This window comes from Ptychodera flava, chromosome 13 (assembly GCF_041260155.1).
Source record: "Ptychodera flava strain L36383 chromosome 13, AS_Pfla_20210202, whole genome shotgun sequence".
Taxonomy (NCBI): Eukaryota; Metazoa; Hemichordata; class Enteropneusta; family Ptychoderidae; genus Ptychodera; species Ptychodera flava.
The window spans coordinates 13,375,546-13,392,447 of NC_091940.1; the positions used below are offsets into that span (position 1 = coordinate 13,375,546).

The window sequence follows — 16,902 nt, forward strand, 5'->3', positions numbered from 1 at the left end:
ATGTATGTATGTATGTATGTATGTATGTATGTATGTATGTATGTATGCATGTATGTATGTATGTATGTATGTATGCATGCATGCATGCATGCATGCATGCATGTATGTATCTATGCATATATATGTCTATGTATGTATGTATCTATGTATGTATCTATGAATATGTATATACGTGATTGTGTGTGCCTTTCATAAATTAATGCAATGCCTGGAGGTAAATACGATATGATCAAGTTATTTATTGCCGATACTAGTTAGTATTGATCGACGGATATTGTAGCCTTGTAATCAATGTGAAGAGTAACTAATACATGGATGCTAATCAAAATCTTGTTGTCGGTAAATTTCTTTGGGCAATAACTTTTAATATAAGGAGTCAAAGACTGACAAAACTCTCGCGGATTCATCGGAGGAATCGAGTAATCCGGCCGTAAGAGAGAAAATATAACGATGATTCTTTCCTTAAATGACGTCAGCAGAAGATACTGCAATATATACTGGTATACTGGTTCACAGCTCTATCGAGCCACAATTGTTGGTTGTTTTTCTCGAGGGTCTATGGTTGTACCACTGTCCCTCCACAAAACTGATGGCCAATCGTAAAATCAAGGGACTGTATAGCACAATTTTTGCGGCGTTTCTCGATTTGTCGCTGACCAGGAAGTGCATTCTCGAAAATATCGACAGGAAGTTGCATTTACGAAACAGGGTTGCCAGGTTGACTATTTGCACTTCAAATTGGAATATAGACCAGAGATATATGAATAATGATGATGCACAATCTTATATTGTTGGACATGATCTAGATTATCATACACGCCCATTCATTTGAGACGGTCCTGAAGTCTTCAGTGCTGATCTTATTTCAATATTATGGCAACGACTGCTGCAATGGCGACAGCCACTGCAATCCCACCGAGGAATACCAGCAAGCCCGGCACGGACGGCAGCAGTTTCTCTACCAGTGTAGCATTGACAGGTACCGCGGGGACATCCTGCGAGAAGACATAGCACAAAAAGACAACTTATAGTTAAGATACAGGAAAAAAGTCAGAACAGCCATAGAGGCTTTTCCGACGACAGACTGTTTGTTATTCTCTAGACGAATTTATTACGCGACTGTTGTACTCGAACAGAGTGTAGGATGGAAGACGATATCAAAACGAGATACCAAGAGTTTGAAAAGAATTCATACTCGAAAATAGTTTATTCTTTTCGTGACTGTCAGGACATCACGTGGGAACAAAATTGTGTCACCGTCTTGTGACGCTGACCAGGCCAAGATCACGTGTTCTTCTGACATCGGCGATCTGCAAAAGATCCGATGGCCAACTCTACGGAATAAACAGGACATCGTACGTTACGTACCTCAGATTCCGGTTCTGTTTGCCATATCTCATCGGCACGTATTCGACCCATCACGTGGAGTATCTGATAAAAATTAATTAACCTTCAAGTTGAATATTTCATCGAGGTTATGAAATCCAGGAAACTTGTATGGCCGTCGGTCATGGTCTTTGACCAGTTGTCGTATCCGATTTTAATTCACAATTAACGATCACTATGTTGTCAAGTTTAAATTTTGCAGTTCCCAGAAATTTAAGAGTAGCCTTCACATTGACCACACACAACCATTAAGACAAACCTATTTATATCCGAATGCTGTCGCTATCCCTCGGAAGAATCTTACCTCTCTGGCAGCGCGTTCACCGGCTTGGATGGCGCCGTCCATGTAACCAGCCCATCGCGTCGCTGTTTCGGTGCCGGCGAAGTAAACGTTACCGTGAGGCGATCGTATATACCTATAGATAACATAACAGTCATTAAATTGACAGTGTACATTTTCATTTCATTTCATTTTTACGTTATTGCAGTACCTGTTATTAATCTGGTAAAACAATTTCATATCGCTTCTTATTCATTTCAAAATTCAAAAAGGTAATATACTGTAAAGCTTGCCTTCTGCATCTTACCTGCCATATCTAGTCAGTGCACCCGGTGGCAAGACGTTGACACATTCAGCTGTATACTCGTCTTCGATGAAGTCGTATTCAACAATGTTTACTGGCTACATGGAGAAATATTTTAATATTGTCGTTTTTTATCATCTGTTGTGTGTGTAATACGTACATAGGCACAGATATCATGCACATACATACATACATACATACATACATACATACATACATACATACATACATACATACATACATACATACATACATACATACATACATACATACACACATACATACATGCATGCATGCATGCATGCATACATACATACGATACATACAGACACACGTACATACTTATACACACACACACACACACACAACACACACACACACACATATATATATATATATATATATATATATATATATATATATATATATTATATATATATATATATATATATATATATATATGTATATATAAGGGTTCTCAAAAATTTTGAAGTAGGCGGAAATTCAGAAAAGTAGGCGGTTAGCTAATGTGTGCAACCAGGTTCCCTGGGCGGGGGGGGGGGGAGATAGTTCTAAGCAATTTCAAGCATTCTTATACAGTGTATAAAAGGCTATTCCAACATACACACAGGAGGGAGGGTTTCAGGGAGGGGGTCCCCTCCCTGAAAGCAAGAAATTTTTAAAATTTGAAGACATTTTGGAGTAATTTCATGCATTATTGTACTGTATGAAAAACCATTTCAGCATGAGAGTGTTAAGGATTATTTTTAAATTTGAAGACATTTCTGAGCAATTTCATGCATTCTTATACAGTGTATAAAAGGCTATTTCAACATACACAAAGGGGGAGGGTTTCAGGGACGGGGGTGGGCAAGAAATTTTTAAATTTTGAAGACATTTTGGAGTAATTTTATGCATTCTTGTACAGTATTAAAGACCGTTTCAGCATACATAATAATCATTATCATTGCAATTACAACATGTTTTCAAGGGATAAAGTTTTAAAAAAAGTCAGAAAAATTAATTTGATATCTCTTGGGCCTGTCAACTACATTCAGTTGACAAGGATAATAGCAAAATTTCACCAGACTGTTGTGTAGAATTATGTTTAGCTCATGACTTGAACAAACATTTTGAAATACATCGTAGAATGGGGCCTAGGGTTTTCACAACCCAGGTAACGATCCGCTAGAATCCTGACCAGCCTGGCTGTACAAAGTGTTTTACTGATTTAAATAAACTTGATTGAAGATACAGTAAAATCAAAGAGTTTATTCAATTCAATGAATTGTAGGAACACAATTTTCAGTGATTTTAATTCACTGTACTAATTTCACAATAAAACGAATCCGCGAGCTGATTATTGATTTTTTGCTGATGTTGAATATAATTGAAAAAGAGAGCTAAATTTTAGTGTTCATGTTTGATAAAACCTCAAACTATAAACGACACTGAACGCCAGCCTGTACAACACTGGTAGTCAATTGTAACACAGTACACACAACGCGATATCGGTCGACCTGAAATTTGACACTGTGATCGACGTAGCGTTTCAAAAGTACGAAAAGTGAGACCAAGTAATTTTTTGTTTATTTAGATTTGACCTAAACCTCCCATAACCAACAGACAAAGTCACAAAATCAAAGTTTTCAAGCGTCGACTTTCTCTTCCGCGATGCACACAACCACAGCCCTCCACAAAGCGCGATGTCGATCGACTTGAGTTGAATATTGACATCGTGATCGACCATGGATAGATTGAAGTGCGTTTCGAAAGTATGAACAGTGAGACTCAGTAACTTGTGGTCGCTTTAGATTTGATCAAAAACCTACCAAACCCATCAGACTAGGCCCTACCCTTACGCAGAAAACCAAAGCTCTCAAGCGTCGACTTTCTCTTCCGCGTTTGAGCGAAACAAAAGTCGGCTTCATTCGGAAATGGTCGGCTATTCGCGGGAATAACGTAATTGTATGTTAGTCCAATTTTCGGCTATACCCGATGTGAACGTCGGAATAATTCGGGCTGTGATCGGGCGAGCGAGGTTGACCTCGAGAGCGATGCCCAGTGTATAGTACAACACGTTCGCTGATCGCGGTACTACAGTGATAGCAACAAGTTCACCGCGTAAATTGCTAGACTACATATAGCCACATCGGCACTTCTGAATATTATCTGCGGCTTGCAAGACCACCAAAAAATCTAATTATTGTTATCAAAACCAGAATTTCCGGGCCAGAGAGCGAAACAGTGCTGTAAAGTAGCCGGCCAAAATACGAAAGTAGCCGGTCAATTTGGCCGGCATCCGGCTAAAAATGAACACGCTGATATATATATATATATATATATATATATATATATATATATATATATATATATATATATATATATATATATATATATATATATATATATACACATCGTATTACTTATATGTGTGTTTTATTCATCTCATCTAATATTTTTATACGAAATAATAGAAATAATGGAAATAATAGAAATAATGATCATGGCGTAACTTATTTCTGATCTCTGTAAAATTTTACCAGAAAGACTGAAAACGTACATGCATGGCCTCTTCGGCGTCAAAGTGTTTGGCGAAATGTTGACAAATTTTCCTGTGTCTGTGAAAGATTAGAAACTTGTCAATGAAAGAGAAAGCGTACGCAAAATGGTACTGTTTATGACATTCTATATGAACAGTTCTAATTGTTCCAGTCGCAATCAATATTGTAAAGTAACAGTAAGTTTATGTATCCAAATATGTATATTGTGTTATAGGCCTGTATTGTCTTGTTTACAAAGTAGTACTTCTCTCTCGACATGTTGTCAATTGTTTATCGTTGTCTGAGGCATATTTTTATAGTTTTACTAAATGTTCAAGAACAATAAAGTGAGCTGACCGTGTGAAAACATTATGTCATGTTACGTTGACAGTGGACGTCAAACGTGGACATCAACAATTCGCTTGTCGGGTGGACAATAAGTTTACATACATATATGAATACAACCCCATGAGTTTGACTCACAAAAGACACGGGGTGATAGATGGGCTATTGACCCGGATATGATGATGTAACCATGATGCCCTTTTGACTGTTTGTCCCTGTGGAACTCTTTTGACAAATGATAATAAACAGTCTAATTCCCTGATGGCTTTCGATCTTTAACTTTACCTTTTTTCAACACTGAGAGACTGGAGTGGCATACCATCGACAAACCTGTGAAGAATAGAAAGGCATAACACGTGTCACACTAACATTTATACATATTCAAAGAATGGCGAGAACCTGGCAAATAAAACCCAAATCGCTAGAGTTTCTGTGTGCATTTTCGCTCTGGCATCATATAAATATTTTGTGGATTCATTGTATTGCGAAATTTTAGAGGTCCCTTCATTAACCCGCGACAATTGGCTTTAAGGTAGTATGCGCCTTGAAAGTGGAAGACTTAAACTTTTGCTCAAACTTTCCTAAATGAACCTTTCAACCATTCTCTTAACAAATCAACAATAAAAATCAGAGGTCACCACGCAAAGTTTGGAACTAGCGAAACAAATTACTCAACATTTTGCGATATTTGAAATTCAAAATGGCCAGCAACCCTGTGTTAACACTATGGGGTAAAAATAAAATTTTGAAATTTCGTAAAACTAAGACGGTGAAAGTTTTTCTTTCTCTAAGAGCCTTAAAATGAGCCCCCCCATAAGTGGTAAATTTGCCCGACAAATCGCAGCGCTTGCTACCGTCAGTTTTCAAAAAATGCATTGAGCCATCGGATCCCATGTCACATATGTCAACGTAGCATTATAAGTTTCAGTAGCGGGCGGAATTTAAAAAATACAAGACCAGGACGCTTGGATGTATACTACACAGTGTGAGTAAATAGTGAATATCTACCACTTACACTGCTAGGGCCGGTAACGATCCGTCAGCTTTTGTATCGTCAAGCGATCCCTTGACGAATGAATCACTGCTCAGCACTTCGCCATTAAAGCCTAATGACCGCAGGAGGATTAGAAAACGCCAAAGAATGCGTCAAGGCTCTTTACCTTATAAAATTACCAGAAATTCAGAACTACATGTAGGCATTTGAGTCCCTAACAAATTCGATCACTATTGTTCCTGACTCTAATTCACGGTGACTCCATAGCACAGTTCAAGAGCCTCAGGGTTTCTCTGGTACAAATCAAAGGGGTGTTTTTGGTTCAAATATTACTCGAGTGAACTCCGAAATACTTGTCAGTTCAAAACCTATGGGAGATTCCTAGACTAGCACCAAGTCTGTGAACATATTAATATCATATTTACTAAATTAAATTGAAAGAATAAACATCAGCAGACTACCATATAGACGATTGAGCCCGAGAATTGCCAAGCGACTAATGGGCTAGTGTAGGAGACTCCATAAGATTGCTTCGTTTTACTCGTTCACGAAGAGTAGAAGCACAGTGCTGATAAATCGCCGCACTTAACAAAAGAAAATCATTAACACTTAATTCGTAGTGGCAATATTACCAACATCGGTGCAGAGTAACTGCTTTCACCATGAGGATCACGTGTCAGAAGAAGACTATGTACTCGGTAGGTGGATTAGCTTTGGTGTATAGAAATATTTTCCATCCTTTCAATTTCACGTTCAAGCTATGTTTGCAAGGTGTTACACAACAAATCTTACAAGAAAACAAAATATACTTTATTGTGACGTAGCTTCGTTGTTCTTTTAATCTAGTGAGACTAACCTTTCTCTCTCCAAAACGGCTTCTCGTAAAATAGTATCGTTTTTGTTCCAGGCAACGACAGCGTGTTGTCATCAATGAGATCTATCAGCTGAAGAGAGATTTCAGATTGGGCTTGGTCAAGTTCGACGAATATTCAAATTGGTCAGACAGTCGATTGGTTTTATGCTTTTAGACCATTCAACAGTTCCCATCAAGGTTACTATTAAAATTGTTCATGGACTGCATAGTCCTAACTTTCATTTGACGCGATAGCTACTGTTAGTAATATGGCCGATAAGTTTCAAGGTATGTAAACATAAGAGTCAGCGATACTTGTCTTCTTACCATTGTGTAGTGTAATAAAGACAACAAATGTTCCATAAATGTTTGCGGTGCTGATACAAATTTCGGGTCTATGATGATGATGATGACGACGGGGAGGTTAATGATGACAGTTGTAAAGTTAATAGCGATTGTTGTTATGATGGTTGTGAGAATCATGAAAAATGACAGCGATAACACTGAGGTTTTCGATTCCGAGAAAATGAAAGAGAGCGGACCCACCTTTTGTTTGCCTTCAGGTAACGGCGGGCTGAACGATATCTTGGACTGCAACAGTATTGGCAGGGCGACGATCACGTGATTGGCCTGAAAGACAACATTGGGACAGTGCTACATATTTTGTCACATAACTTGTTCAGGGATTAAACTAAGGCTAGATCAGGTGGAAAAATTGAACACATGGTGCCATCTTCGGAAACACCTGCATCTGAATCGACTGTTTACATACCTTGTACTGTTTTCCATCTCCGGTTGTCACGGTTACCTGCTCAACGTCATCCTCAACTGAAACTACAGGACTGTTGAAGAGGACATCTGAAAGACATCGAAATGTAATCGATAAGCGTATCGAACTGAAGTCATCATCCTGAAAGAAATTTTGTCATCGGCAAACAATGTCATCATACAGCGCCATCTGTCGGTGAAGACTGCTCTATTTGAGATGATTTCAGAGTGTGTGTTTCCCTGTGAATGACAGGCTTTGAAGGTTTGTGGATTACATACCTTTTCCTAGAAGTTGTGCTATCTTTTCGCGCACCTGCATTGTTCCGCCGACCATGCGCCTCTCCTAAAGGGTAAAAGAGCAAGCACAAAGCCTGGGCCATGAAGAGAAACATCAAACACGGAGTGAAATTGTATCCAATCGATGCTAAGCAGAGAACGACCTGTCGGAGACTATATGAAACAGAGAATTACGGGTATGTTTGAATCATCTGTGGCAAAACTGTACGTCTAATCAGGGTTTTATCAAAACGATTGTGAATGTTCGAGGTTATTGTAACAAATATTTTTTTTCATTAAGTACTGGATTATGTATTATTCCCTGCAGTGAATACATGGTTTATGTGCCCGAGAGCACTCGGGTGACAATTTGCCCGAAGCCTGAAGGGCAAATTGTCTCCTGCTGCGAGGGCACATAAACCCATGTATTCAGGCAATAATATTTTTATTACATGCCTCTTCACAGTTAATGCTATATGACATTTAGTTACATGCAGGGCATTTTCAAACAATTTTACCATTATCGACCAGCATCAAACAGATTTTAACGAAAATCAAAATAGAAGTGCGCGCATGGATATTTTACATCTAGCGTTAAGCGTCTACTTTGACGTCGAAAATGTCGAAGGGCTTCACTGGACCGGGTAACCATGGAAACCGGTCAGTACATCGTTCATCGGCCCGCTAACTCCCCGGATGTTCCTATTCAAATCAATGCACTGATTTGCACTCACATCGAGGCATGTAATAAATCATGATGTGCCTTTGACAGTACGTCAATTTCTTATTAAAAACAGTAACGCTTTTTCATCACCTGAGCTCCATGTTTGACTTTCGTTATACTGTTAAATCCTGAAACGAAGAAAGAAGACAGGTGGACGTCTTGCGACAAACAGAAAGCTTATTGAACGAATTATATGCTTCGAATTCAACGATAAGGAGAATGTAAAGTTTTCATTTGAAAAGACACGAGAATAGCTAACATTTATTTTTTTGATTTGGATCTCAAAGGGTCTGCTAAAACAGACAGCGTTTTGCAGTAGTCACTATTAACCTAACGAGTCGTTTGGGTTAGGCATAGGGAACATAGCCAGCAGCCACCGCGGAAAACCCTTTCAATTTGTATCTGAAGGTGGTATCCACTAATCGTCACTCGCTCCCTGAGAAATATAGTGAACTCGTCATAGGAAAGAAAGGTTACTGAGAAAAAAAACCATTTCGTTCGTCTTTATGAACATTTTTCAAGTTTTCCTCTATATATATGACGTATCCTACGAGTAAACATCATTTGAAATTTCAAATTTGTGAAAAAAGGAAGATATTGCTGTAAATACCTTGGCCAGATTTGATGTACCATAAAAAGAAGAGGGCCGAAATGAGTGCAGGTTCCTGGCCCGTGAGCATGTTTACCGCCACACGTCCCAACTCTCTTCCTGTCGTTGTCCACAGCGTCTTTCTGAACCACTCGTCCATTGTAATGCTGTCCAGATACTCGGCATTTTCCGAATTCCAAGGATCCTCAAGCGATAACTGTGGTAATCGTTAGGTAGAAATGGTATAAGGCCAGATCTTTTCCCTCTCGCGCGCTGAATGGTAGTTAGCGCCCGCTAGCGGCGAGTAGGTTGTTTAGGAATAAAGCGACGGTTTGAAAACAAGAAACACCGCACTATTAGCGGTAAAAGCTCGAGGACAGTGTAAATAACGCACGTGACGAACAGACTCTAGCTGCCATTGAACCCATTGCCCCCCTTTCTTATCTTATACGAATGCAATTACGTTCACGTAAGGACTACATTAATATACCTGGCAATCATACGGCAAAATACTGTTAGTTCGAAAGGAAGCTGTTCTTTGCTATTACATGCACATTCCTATCTTCATATGCTGTTTAGTTAATGTAACTATATATTTTTTAGTATGAAACTTTTGAAACCACCTTCATTCCAAGCCTTGTGTAGAAATATATGGGAGATGGTTGAATAAAAATTATTATTTTGGCAATAATACGAGAGAAAGTCTTTACCTTTTCCGTTGCTCTGTCGATGGCGTTCGTCAGATGGTTCATGTCCAGAAGTTTGGTCAAACTGTTGACGTGTGGCGTTTCGTTCGTTACTTTGTAAGTGGCACCCTAACAAACGAATCATGAGAAGAAATGCGGTGATCAGTTGGGGTTCAGTTCATTGTTGGCCCTTGAGAGAGCGTAAGTATTAATTGCAATACTAAAGATATGAAATTTGATGAACGATATGGGAAAATACTCAACTCTAATGCGGAGTTTCCGAAAGCTGTCACGGGGGTCACATTCTGCTCTTAGTGATTTGCATGCAACGCAATAATCGCATCCCGACTCTACTCTTCAACCTCTAACCTCACAGAAATTTCAACACGTTTTCCCTTACATCTAATTCCATGATTCCCATTCCTTCGTCGTACGTTTTAAAGTGTTTAATTCCTAGCTCCTTCGTCATGCGCAGAATTCTATTCTGCGTCGGACCGATGTACTCTGCCCCGACATCTGCGTACTGATAGCTCGGATCCTGGGTGCAGAAATAAAATGAGCAGATAAGCGGGGAGATATACTTGCAGAAAATCCGTGTGGGTAGTTTTCGTTGGGCAGATACGGCCATTCTAGAATGAACTTCATACATGATTTTCGGAAAAAAGTTCCCGGGCAGTTAGTAAATCGTGATGCATTATGGTGCTATATTATGTAGGCTTATCATAGCAATTCAAGTTTGGCTGCAACTAACCCTCTTCAGTCAGTATACATTGGACGGTGGGCAAATAAATATTAAATTGAAAAGTTTTGCTCTAAACTGCAGCTGCTGTGAGTAGTGTTATATGGTGGTGCAAAGCGAATGTTTCCTTCCCTTTTGTAATCAATTAATCAAAAGCCCCTGTTTAACATTAAGGTAGAAAGCGCCTCGGGGACGGATATATAGACTGTCAAACAATTCTTTTCTGACCTATCACTTGTGGAGGGCTCACTTTGAAGCCCTTGGAGTAAAAAACTTTCACCGTCTTAGTTTTTATTGAAAATTGATTTTTTTTCTCCATACAGTTAACACAGGCATGGCGGCCATGTTAAATTTCAAATAAATCTAGGGTACTTGTTTCTTTTGTAACAAAATTTGCACGGTGACTCCTGATTTTTATTCTTGATTTTGAAAAATGGTTTAATAATTCTTGGATAAAAGTTTGAGCAAAATATTAAGTCTTTACCTTCGAGGCGCATATTACCTTAACTTGCAAGCACAGACAGTATTGGGAACTTTTATTACCACCGAGAAAAAACCGTGTGTACAATGTTATGTATTGTGTATTTTTACGGCAGTGAAAACGATATACGTCACCGTCATGTGCGTACCCTCATCGTGTAGGTCCGGCCACCGACTCTGTCCTTGGCTTCAAGTACTAATACTTTCAGGCCGAGTCCGTGCATTAGCTTGGCTGCTGACATACCTGTGAAATGACGATCAGCGTGTGAGGTTCAAGCAAGCATGGAAAAGAGAACCACGATCCGTGTTTGTAGTCGGAAACCATGGAGAAACTGGAACAGTTGCGTATATAGTTGTCAAATTCGTGAACCACGAAATAGGAACAGTGAAGGTATGTTATGCTTTGCGTTAACTGTCGAGTTCAGCCAAACTATCCCTGATACAATCCGTTATGCAAAATCATTTGCTTTGGCGCCGACATTGAATTTGCAAATATGAAGATTACCACATCGCTTACATTTGAGAGCAATATTAAATCATTACGCTGACCACCGTCTGCCAGCTCAGTGTTTCATTATGATTATTACAACGTTGTACTTACCACTAATACCAGCTCCAACGATTATTACATCTCTTTTTTCTTCCATTTGTCGTCAAGTTCTCGCAATTTCTCGGGCACGCAGATTACACAACACTTGGTTTGTGTAACTGAGAAGACAAATCGTCATATAATACCAACCTTGGGCACATGTGATATGATCTACATGTATATCGCCCCCATGGGTGTAAAACATTGGTACCGGATGGAGAGCTGACTATGAGTTCCCATTCGGTGACCTCAGATCGACCTAAGCTATTCACTTGTACAAAGGTTGTCAAGACTACGATAGCAAAGTTGTTGTGGTTTTCAGAAGTAGTGTCCATTTAATTTCAATGTTAGCAAACGAAATGTGGTAGTACTACCTACCGATCTACACAGGAATGTCTGTTCTACAAGCAGGGCAGTAAAACACTGCATCAAGTGTATAGGCAATTGTGAGGTCACAATACTAAAATTGATGAATTTACTACATTAGATATGGCGTATCCAAGGCAGGGCTGATAAGGACTGCGTCATTAGGAAAGCATCTCTTCTCACATCATTAACTTCACGAACATACATGTAGACGACTTCATGTCTGGTAAATACAGTGTCTACCCCCCCCCCCCGCGCCGCCCCACCCCACCACGATAGTTTAATGACCAAATGTTTCCGTGGTGAGTTACGGAACAGACTGAGAATTGTCGTCAAGATAGGCTGATGTATATTTGTACATAGTGAAGATTTTGAGAAGATTTCATCGAAACATCATGTAGCACAATTTACCTTACAACCAAGACAGCAGTCGCTTAAAGTCAGGGAATTTGTTCTTCACGTCAGTGTCTGAATCTTGGGGTTCCGAATCGGGGGTTTCGCTAAGCGAGGCACAATTTAAACATGGCTTACCTCAAGAATCAGCTGTTCTGTGCACCATGAACTGTTCGAAGCGACCTACTTGCTCTGTTTCATTGTAATGTCCAAAACTCGACTCTAACGTTGATAAGGATACCGTGTTACCGTGTATTATACAAGGGGTGTCTGTATATCAGAGAGTGTCATTAAATGCATGAAGTATACGTAGTATCATATATATATAAACCCCGATATAAACCAGAGGGTGAAATTGATTGCAATTCGTATGATTGAGACGTAAACTTATTGCCCCGTTCGGCCGCTGGTGGCGCTTTATTCTGAGGCAGTGAAAAAGTTGTTGGTGTGAAACAGGTGTTCGCAAACGTACGATTGCTTAGTGAGCTGTCTGGAAACATTTTCTCCCATATCAACAGGCAGGGCATTTTTCAATCAGCATATGGGGGATTCGGGGTGTTACTGCGAAGCCAGAAACTTGAAAAGAAGCCCAGTGGGCGGACGTGAAATACAAATCGATTGCTTATAGTTGGCGTTTTCCGATTGGGAAAGCCAAAGCCGCATGAGAAAGCGAAGTTGGTGATGAACAGCTTTTACAGAGGGAAGTGGAAAGAGGACGTTTTCAGTAGGGAAGACCGGGCAAGCAGAGACCGGGTCTTCCTGCCAGAGGTTGGTGATAGGGAAAACAAGTTGGGGGGGGGGGGTTCAAAATCCTGGCTATTGTTGGTCAACAAGTGATGTCAGTACATGAAAAATATCATGGCACTACTGCACCCACATTTACTTAGAAACATGTAATGGGCAAAGCATACCCTATTGTAAGTTATTTTTCGATAAACATAAGAGAATCTCAACCTCTGCCATTTGCATATGAATTGCATTTTATTTTCTAACCGTATCAGTGTAATTTATTGTGTGTGTTTTTGTACATGTAAGAACGTTCAAACATGCGTAAGTTCTGAGGACTTGCCAACTATTCGCCTAACTGCTGTTTATGTCAGCATGGTCATGAACTTAGCCGACGTACGTTTCAAGTTGTTCAAACCACTTCCGTGTTTGTAACATTGCATTACCACTCTATACCGTCACCGAAACTCATGCACTTTATAGCTATACTTATGCTATTTTATAGTGAAAAGAAGTAAAATCTAAAATTAAGTCAAAAGGCGGTCTAATATGATTGAGACACACTCGGAAACCCACGTATTCGGGGCAAGTTTGGCACATCAACAGACGATGATTTATTGCATACGTTGTTGGACGATGGCGGCTGCTACGACACCACATATCAAAGCTACTCCTCCGAGAAACCTTAATAAACCAGTGACGCTGGGCAGCATCCTGTCCAGCAGCGGAACTGTCACCGGTATATCAGGCAAGTCCTGTGGAATAGTAAGTACAGAAAACGAGAGTGAGTAATCTGGGCATTAAATCTCCACTAGGTATAACCTTTGGGGCATTTTCTTACACATGTTTTCTATATTTACAAGATACAGTTTCTTGTTCTCCTCCCAACATCAGGACAGAATGCCCAGCGTTCAAGTGTCAAGACAGCTTACCTGATACAGATGATTGTTATGTCCAACATTCCAACCAGCAAATAAATTTAGTCCGGACTAGAAATTATTAGTTATCAATTATATAATATTGGATATTGGATACATCCAATAATATTAGATATTGTACATGTGACCGGTTGTGCTGGCTATATTGTTCACTGCATTGTCGGGAGAAGCATAAGAAGAAAAAGTATTTGTCTTCAAGGTAAAAGTGAAAATTATAAAACGTTATCGAAAATTGCATCTCGTTATACATCAAACAGGTTCTATGATTAGATGAGCGCTTACCCCAACCCACAGGGAAACACCAAATGGGCACTCTGATGGGGAAAATGTAGCCGAGGCCAATGTGCAGGGTCTCCGAAGGTTATGGCTTATTGGTAAGCAACCTCAGCAGTCTGACACCAAAGGTTATTTACTGGCTAATTGGTTGTTTTGAAATGTTTCGTTGATGCCAATGATATTCTGCCATAGACTTTCTCGACTGTCTATGATTCAGCCGATCAATAGTGTAAAGCTACCGAGACGATACACATTGCAAGAAAATTCCGCCATATGATGTCTTTCTCTCTTCGCATGGAAATAATGCAGCGCACATAACAACAAGCTGAATGGATTTCAAGAATTCATGAAATTGTTAAGTGCTGCACTTTATGTTTTGAAGAGCTCCTAACTTAAGATTAAAAGATTGGGTTACTGAACTTTATCGAAACGTCAAACGAATTTAAGAGAGTAATGAGCCGAAGTGTTTCGTCTGATATACAGACTGATATATTTCTCTTGTCCGTAGTTTTGCTTTATCGGAGACGAAATCTTATATTCTTTCATTCTGTCCCTCTGCCAAGATTACCGCGGCATAGACTGGTAGATATAAGTAAAAACCTTTGATGACGTACCGGGCATTCTGGTTCCTCTTGCCAAATCTCATCCTTGCTAATTTTTCCCATGGCGTGAAGGACCTAGTTTTTGACGAAAAAAACAAACAGAACTGTATACTATAAGGTCCAAGTATCGGTATTTTTCTAGACGACATGTGAGACGTCTTTAACGTTTCAAAGCAATATGGAAACCTGGGCGAAAGAAGCGGCAGAAGCACCGACCAAAGTAATGAGAAGAAAACGGAAACACCAGAAGGACACAGAAGGGGACAAAAAGGGACAAACACACAGATGACAGACAGACAGGTAGGAAATTACAAGATATGTAAATGCAAATTGAGAGGGACTCGTACATGTTCAAAAGTCGGTTCAGCAGTAAACGAGGGGTGCACGTACATCCTTCGATCAGACAGGGCAAGGAAAGAAAGTCAGGTCAGCTCTTTGAAAGAGAAATTCGAGGAAAGGAAAATTCTACAGTTATTGGGGAAGTGACATGACGCCGACTCTCTCCACACCCTGGGGTGAAAAGTTCCGCTCGAAACAAACTCTGCCAAGAGGTCAAGAAAGTATGAATTTCGATAAGCGTTCTATTGGGATGTGGAATCTTTATTATGTTGTATGTTTTTCATTTAAGATGAATATCTCTACAGGGTCTTGAGAAACAGCAGCCTACCTCTCTGGCCGCTCGTTCACCGGCTTCAATGGCCCCTTCCATACAGGTACTAAATACAGTGGCCGTTTCTGTGCCAGCAAAATAGACATTGCCATGAGATGATCGCAAATACCTGTGGACGAAGTAAAATTAAATTCCTGTGAACGTATTCTGTAATACGTATTCTGTAATTCTGTGTTTTTTACTAAAAATTATACATTTTAGAAAAAAACAGTATCTAAGCTTTCGAAAACAACAACAATAACGACAATAACAACAACAACAACAACAACAACAACAACAATAATAATAATAATAGTAATAATAATAATAATAATAATAACGAGAACGCCGAATATCTAATGGGAGACTGTTTCAGAGTATGGGACCGGGAGCTGCTGCTACATTGAACGAACAATCTCCATACTTCTTTGTGCGCGATTGCACTGAACAAAGTCTGTACTGGTCAGCTGTCCTCAAGATACGACATGGAATATAGAGTGAGATCATATTTGAAAGATAACTGGGAGCAAGCCCGTGAATACACTTAAAAGTCAGGATTAACATCTTAAAAAACAAATCGCTGTGTCACTGGTAACCAATGCAACTGGACAGAGCTGGGGTGATATGAAGAGTGATTTTTGAACGAGGTACAATTCTTGCAGCCATGTTGAATCTGAATGATTAAATCATTCAGAATTCTGTACAACAGAGAGTTACAGATATCGCTACGAAACGTGATAAAAGCATGGACAAGTTGTTCTGTGGCAGACCTTGATAAATATTTACGAATACGTGCAATGCGTCGTAGATGAAAGGTTGCTGTACGGCAGATCTCTGAAACATGAGGTCTCAGTGTGAGACGAGAGTCAAGGATGGCGCCCAAGCTTTTAGCCTGATAGCGAACAGCAAATTTTCCATCCTCAACACGAATTTCTGTAATATTCCTATCTGACGAACTATCCAAGGAAAACATTTCAAATTCTTTTTAAATCTATAAAGTGAGAAAATCTATAAGGTGTATAGCATTTCAAGACAGTCAAAAGTTGCTTCATAAAAAGAAATGCAAATCCTAAACCAGCCCAGAGAGGTAGTGCATCCCAAAATATCCAATGTTAACATCTTTTTTCTTGTTCAGCAGGTTCTAAGGAACAAAAAAATACCCATGAAGTAGATTTATTGGTTGTGCACGGTGGGCCCTCCAGCGCCACGGGCTATTACCTTCCATATTTTGTCAGTGCGCCGGTGGCAGGACATTTATACAGCATGCTGTATATCCATCTTCAAAGAAGTCATAACAAACAACGTCAAGTGGCTGCAAGTTTAGGAGAATACAACAACACAATGTTACCTTTCACCTAAAATGAAACACTAAAACGGGCACGTACAATACATAAAA

The 16,902-nt window shown here is 39.6% G+C and overlaps 2 protein-coding genes across 2 annotated transcripts; both read right to left on the bottom strand.

Annotated features, from left to right (window-relative positions):
* Window positions 1–219: 219 nt before the first annotated feature.
* Window positions 220–12,412, bottom strand: LOC139147010 (amine oxidase [flavin-containing] B-like). The gene is made up of 18 exons (XM_070717861.1): window positions 12,334–12,412; window positions 11,569–11,675; window positions 11,117–11,211; window positions 10,149–10,286; window positions 9,773–9,877; window positions 9,075–9,279; window positions 8,564–8,601; window positions 7,753–7,816; window positions 7,478–7,563; window positions 7,252–7,335; window positions 6,709–6,796; window positions 5,874–5,964; window positions 5,144–5,188; window positions 4,534–4,591; window positions 1,974–2,068; window positions 1,691–1,802; window positions 1,369–1,431; window positions 220–995 (listed from the first exon to the last, which is right to left on the bottom strand). Exons 2-18 carry the CDS (start codon window positions 11,612–11,614, stop codon window positions 861–863), a joined length of 1,548 nt encoding a protein of 515 aa, XP_070573962.1. The 5' UTR covers window positions 11,615–11,675; window positions 12,334–12,412; the 3' UTR covers window positions 220–860.
* Window positions 12,413–13,622: 1,210 nt separating this feature from the next.
* On the bottom strand, window positions 13,623–16,818 carry LOC139147496 (amine oxidase [flavin-containing] B-like). The gene is made up of 4 exons (XM_070718609.1): window positions 16,725–16,818; window positions 15,525–15,636; window positions 14,870–14,932; window positions 13,623–13,796 (listed from the first exon to the last, which is right to left on the bottom strand). Exons 1-4 carry the CDS (start codon window positions 16,769–16,771, stop codon window positions 13,656–13,658), a joined length of 363 nt encoding a protein of 120 aa, XP_070574710.1. The 5' UTR covers window positions 16,772–16,818; the 3' UTR covers window positions 13,623–13,655.
* Between the last annotated feature and the right edge of the window lie 84 nt (window positions 16,819–16,902).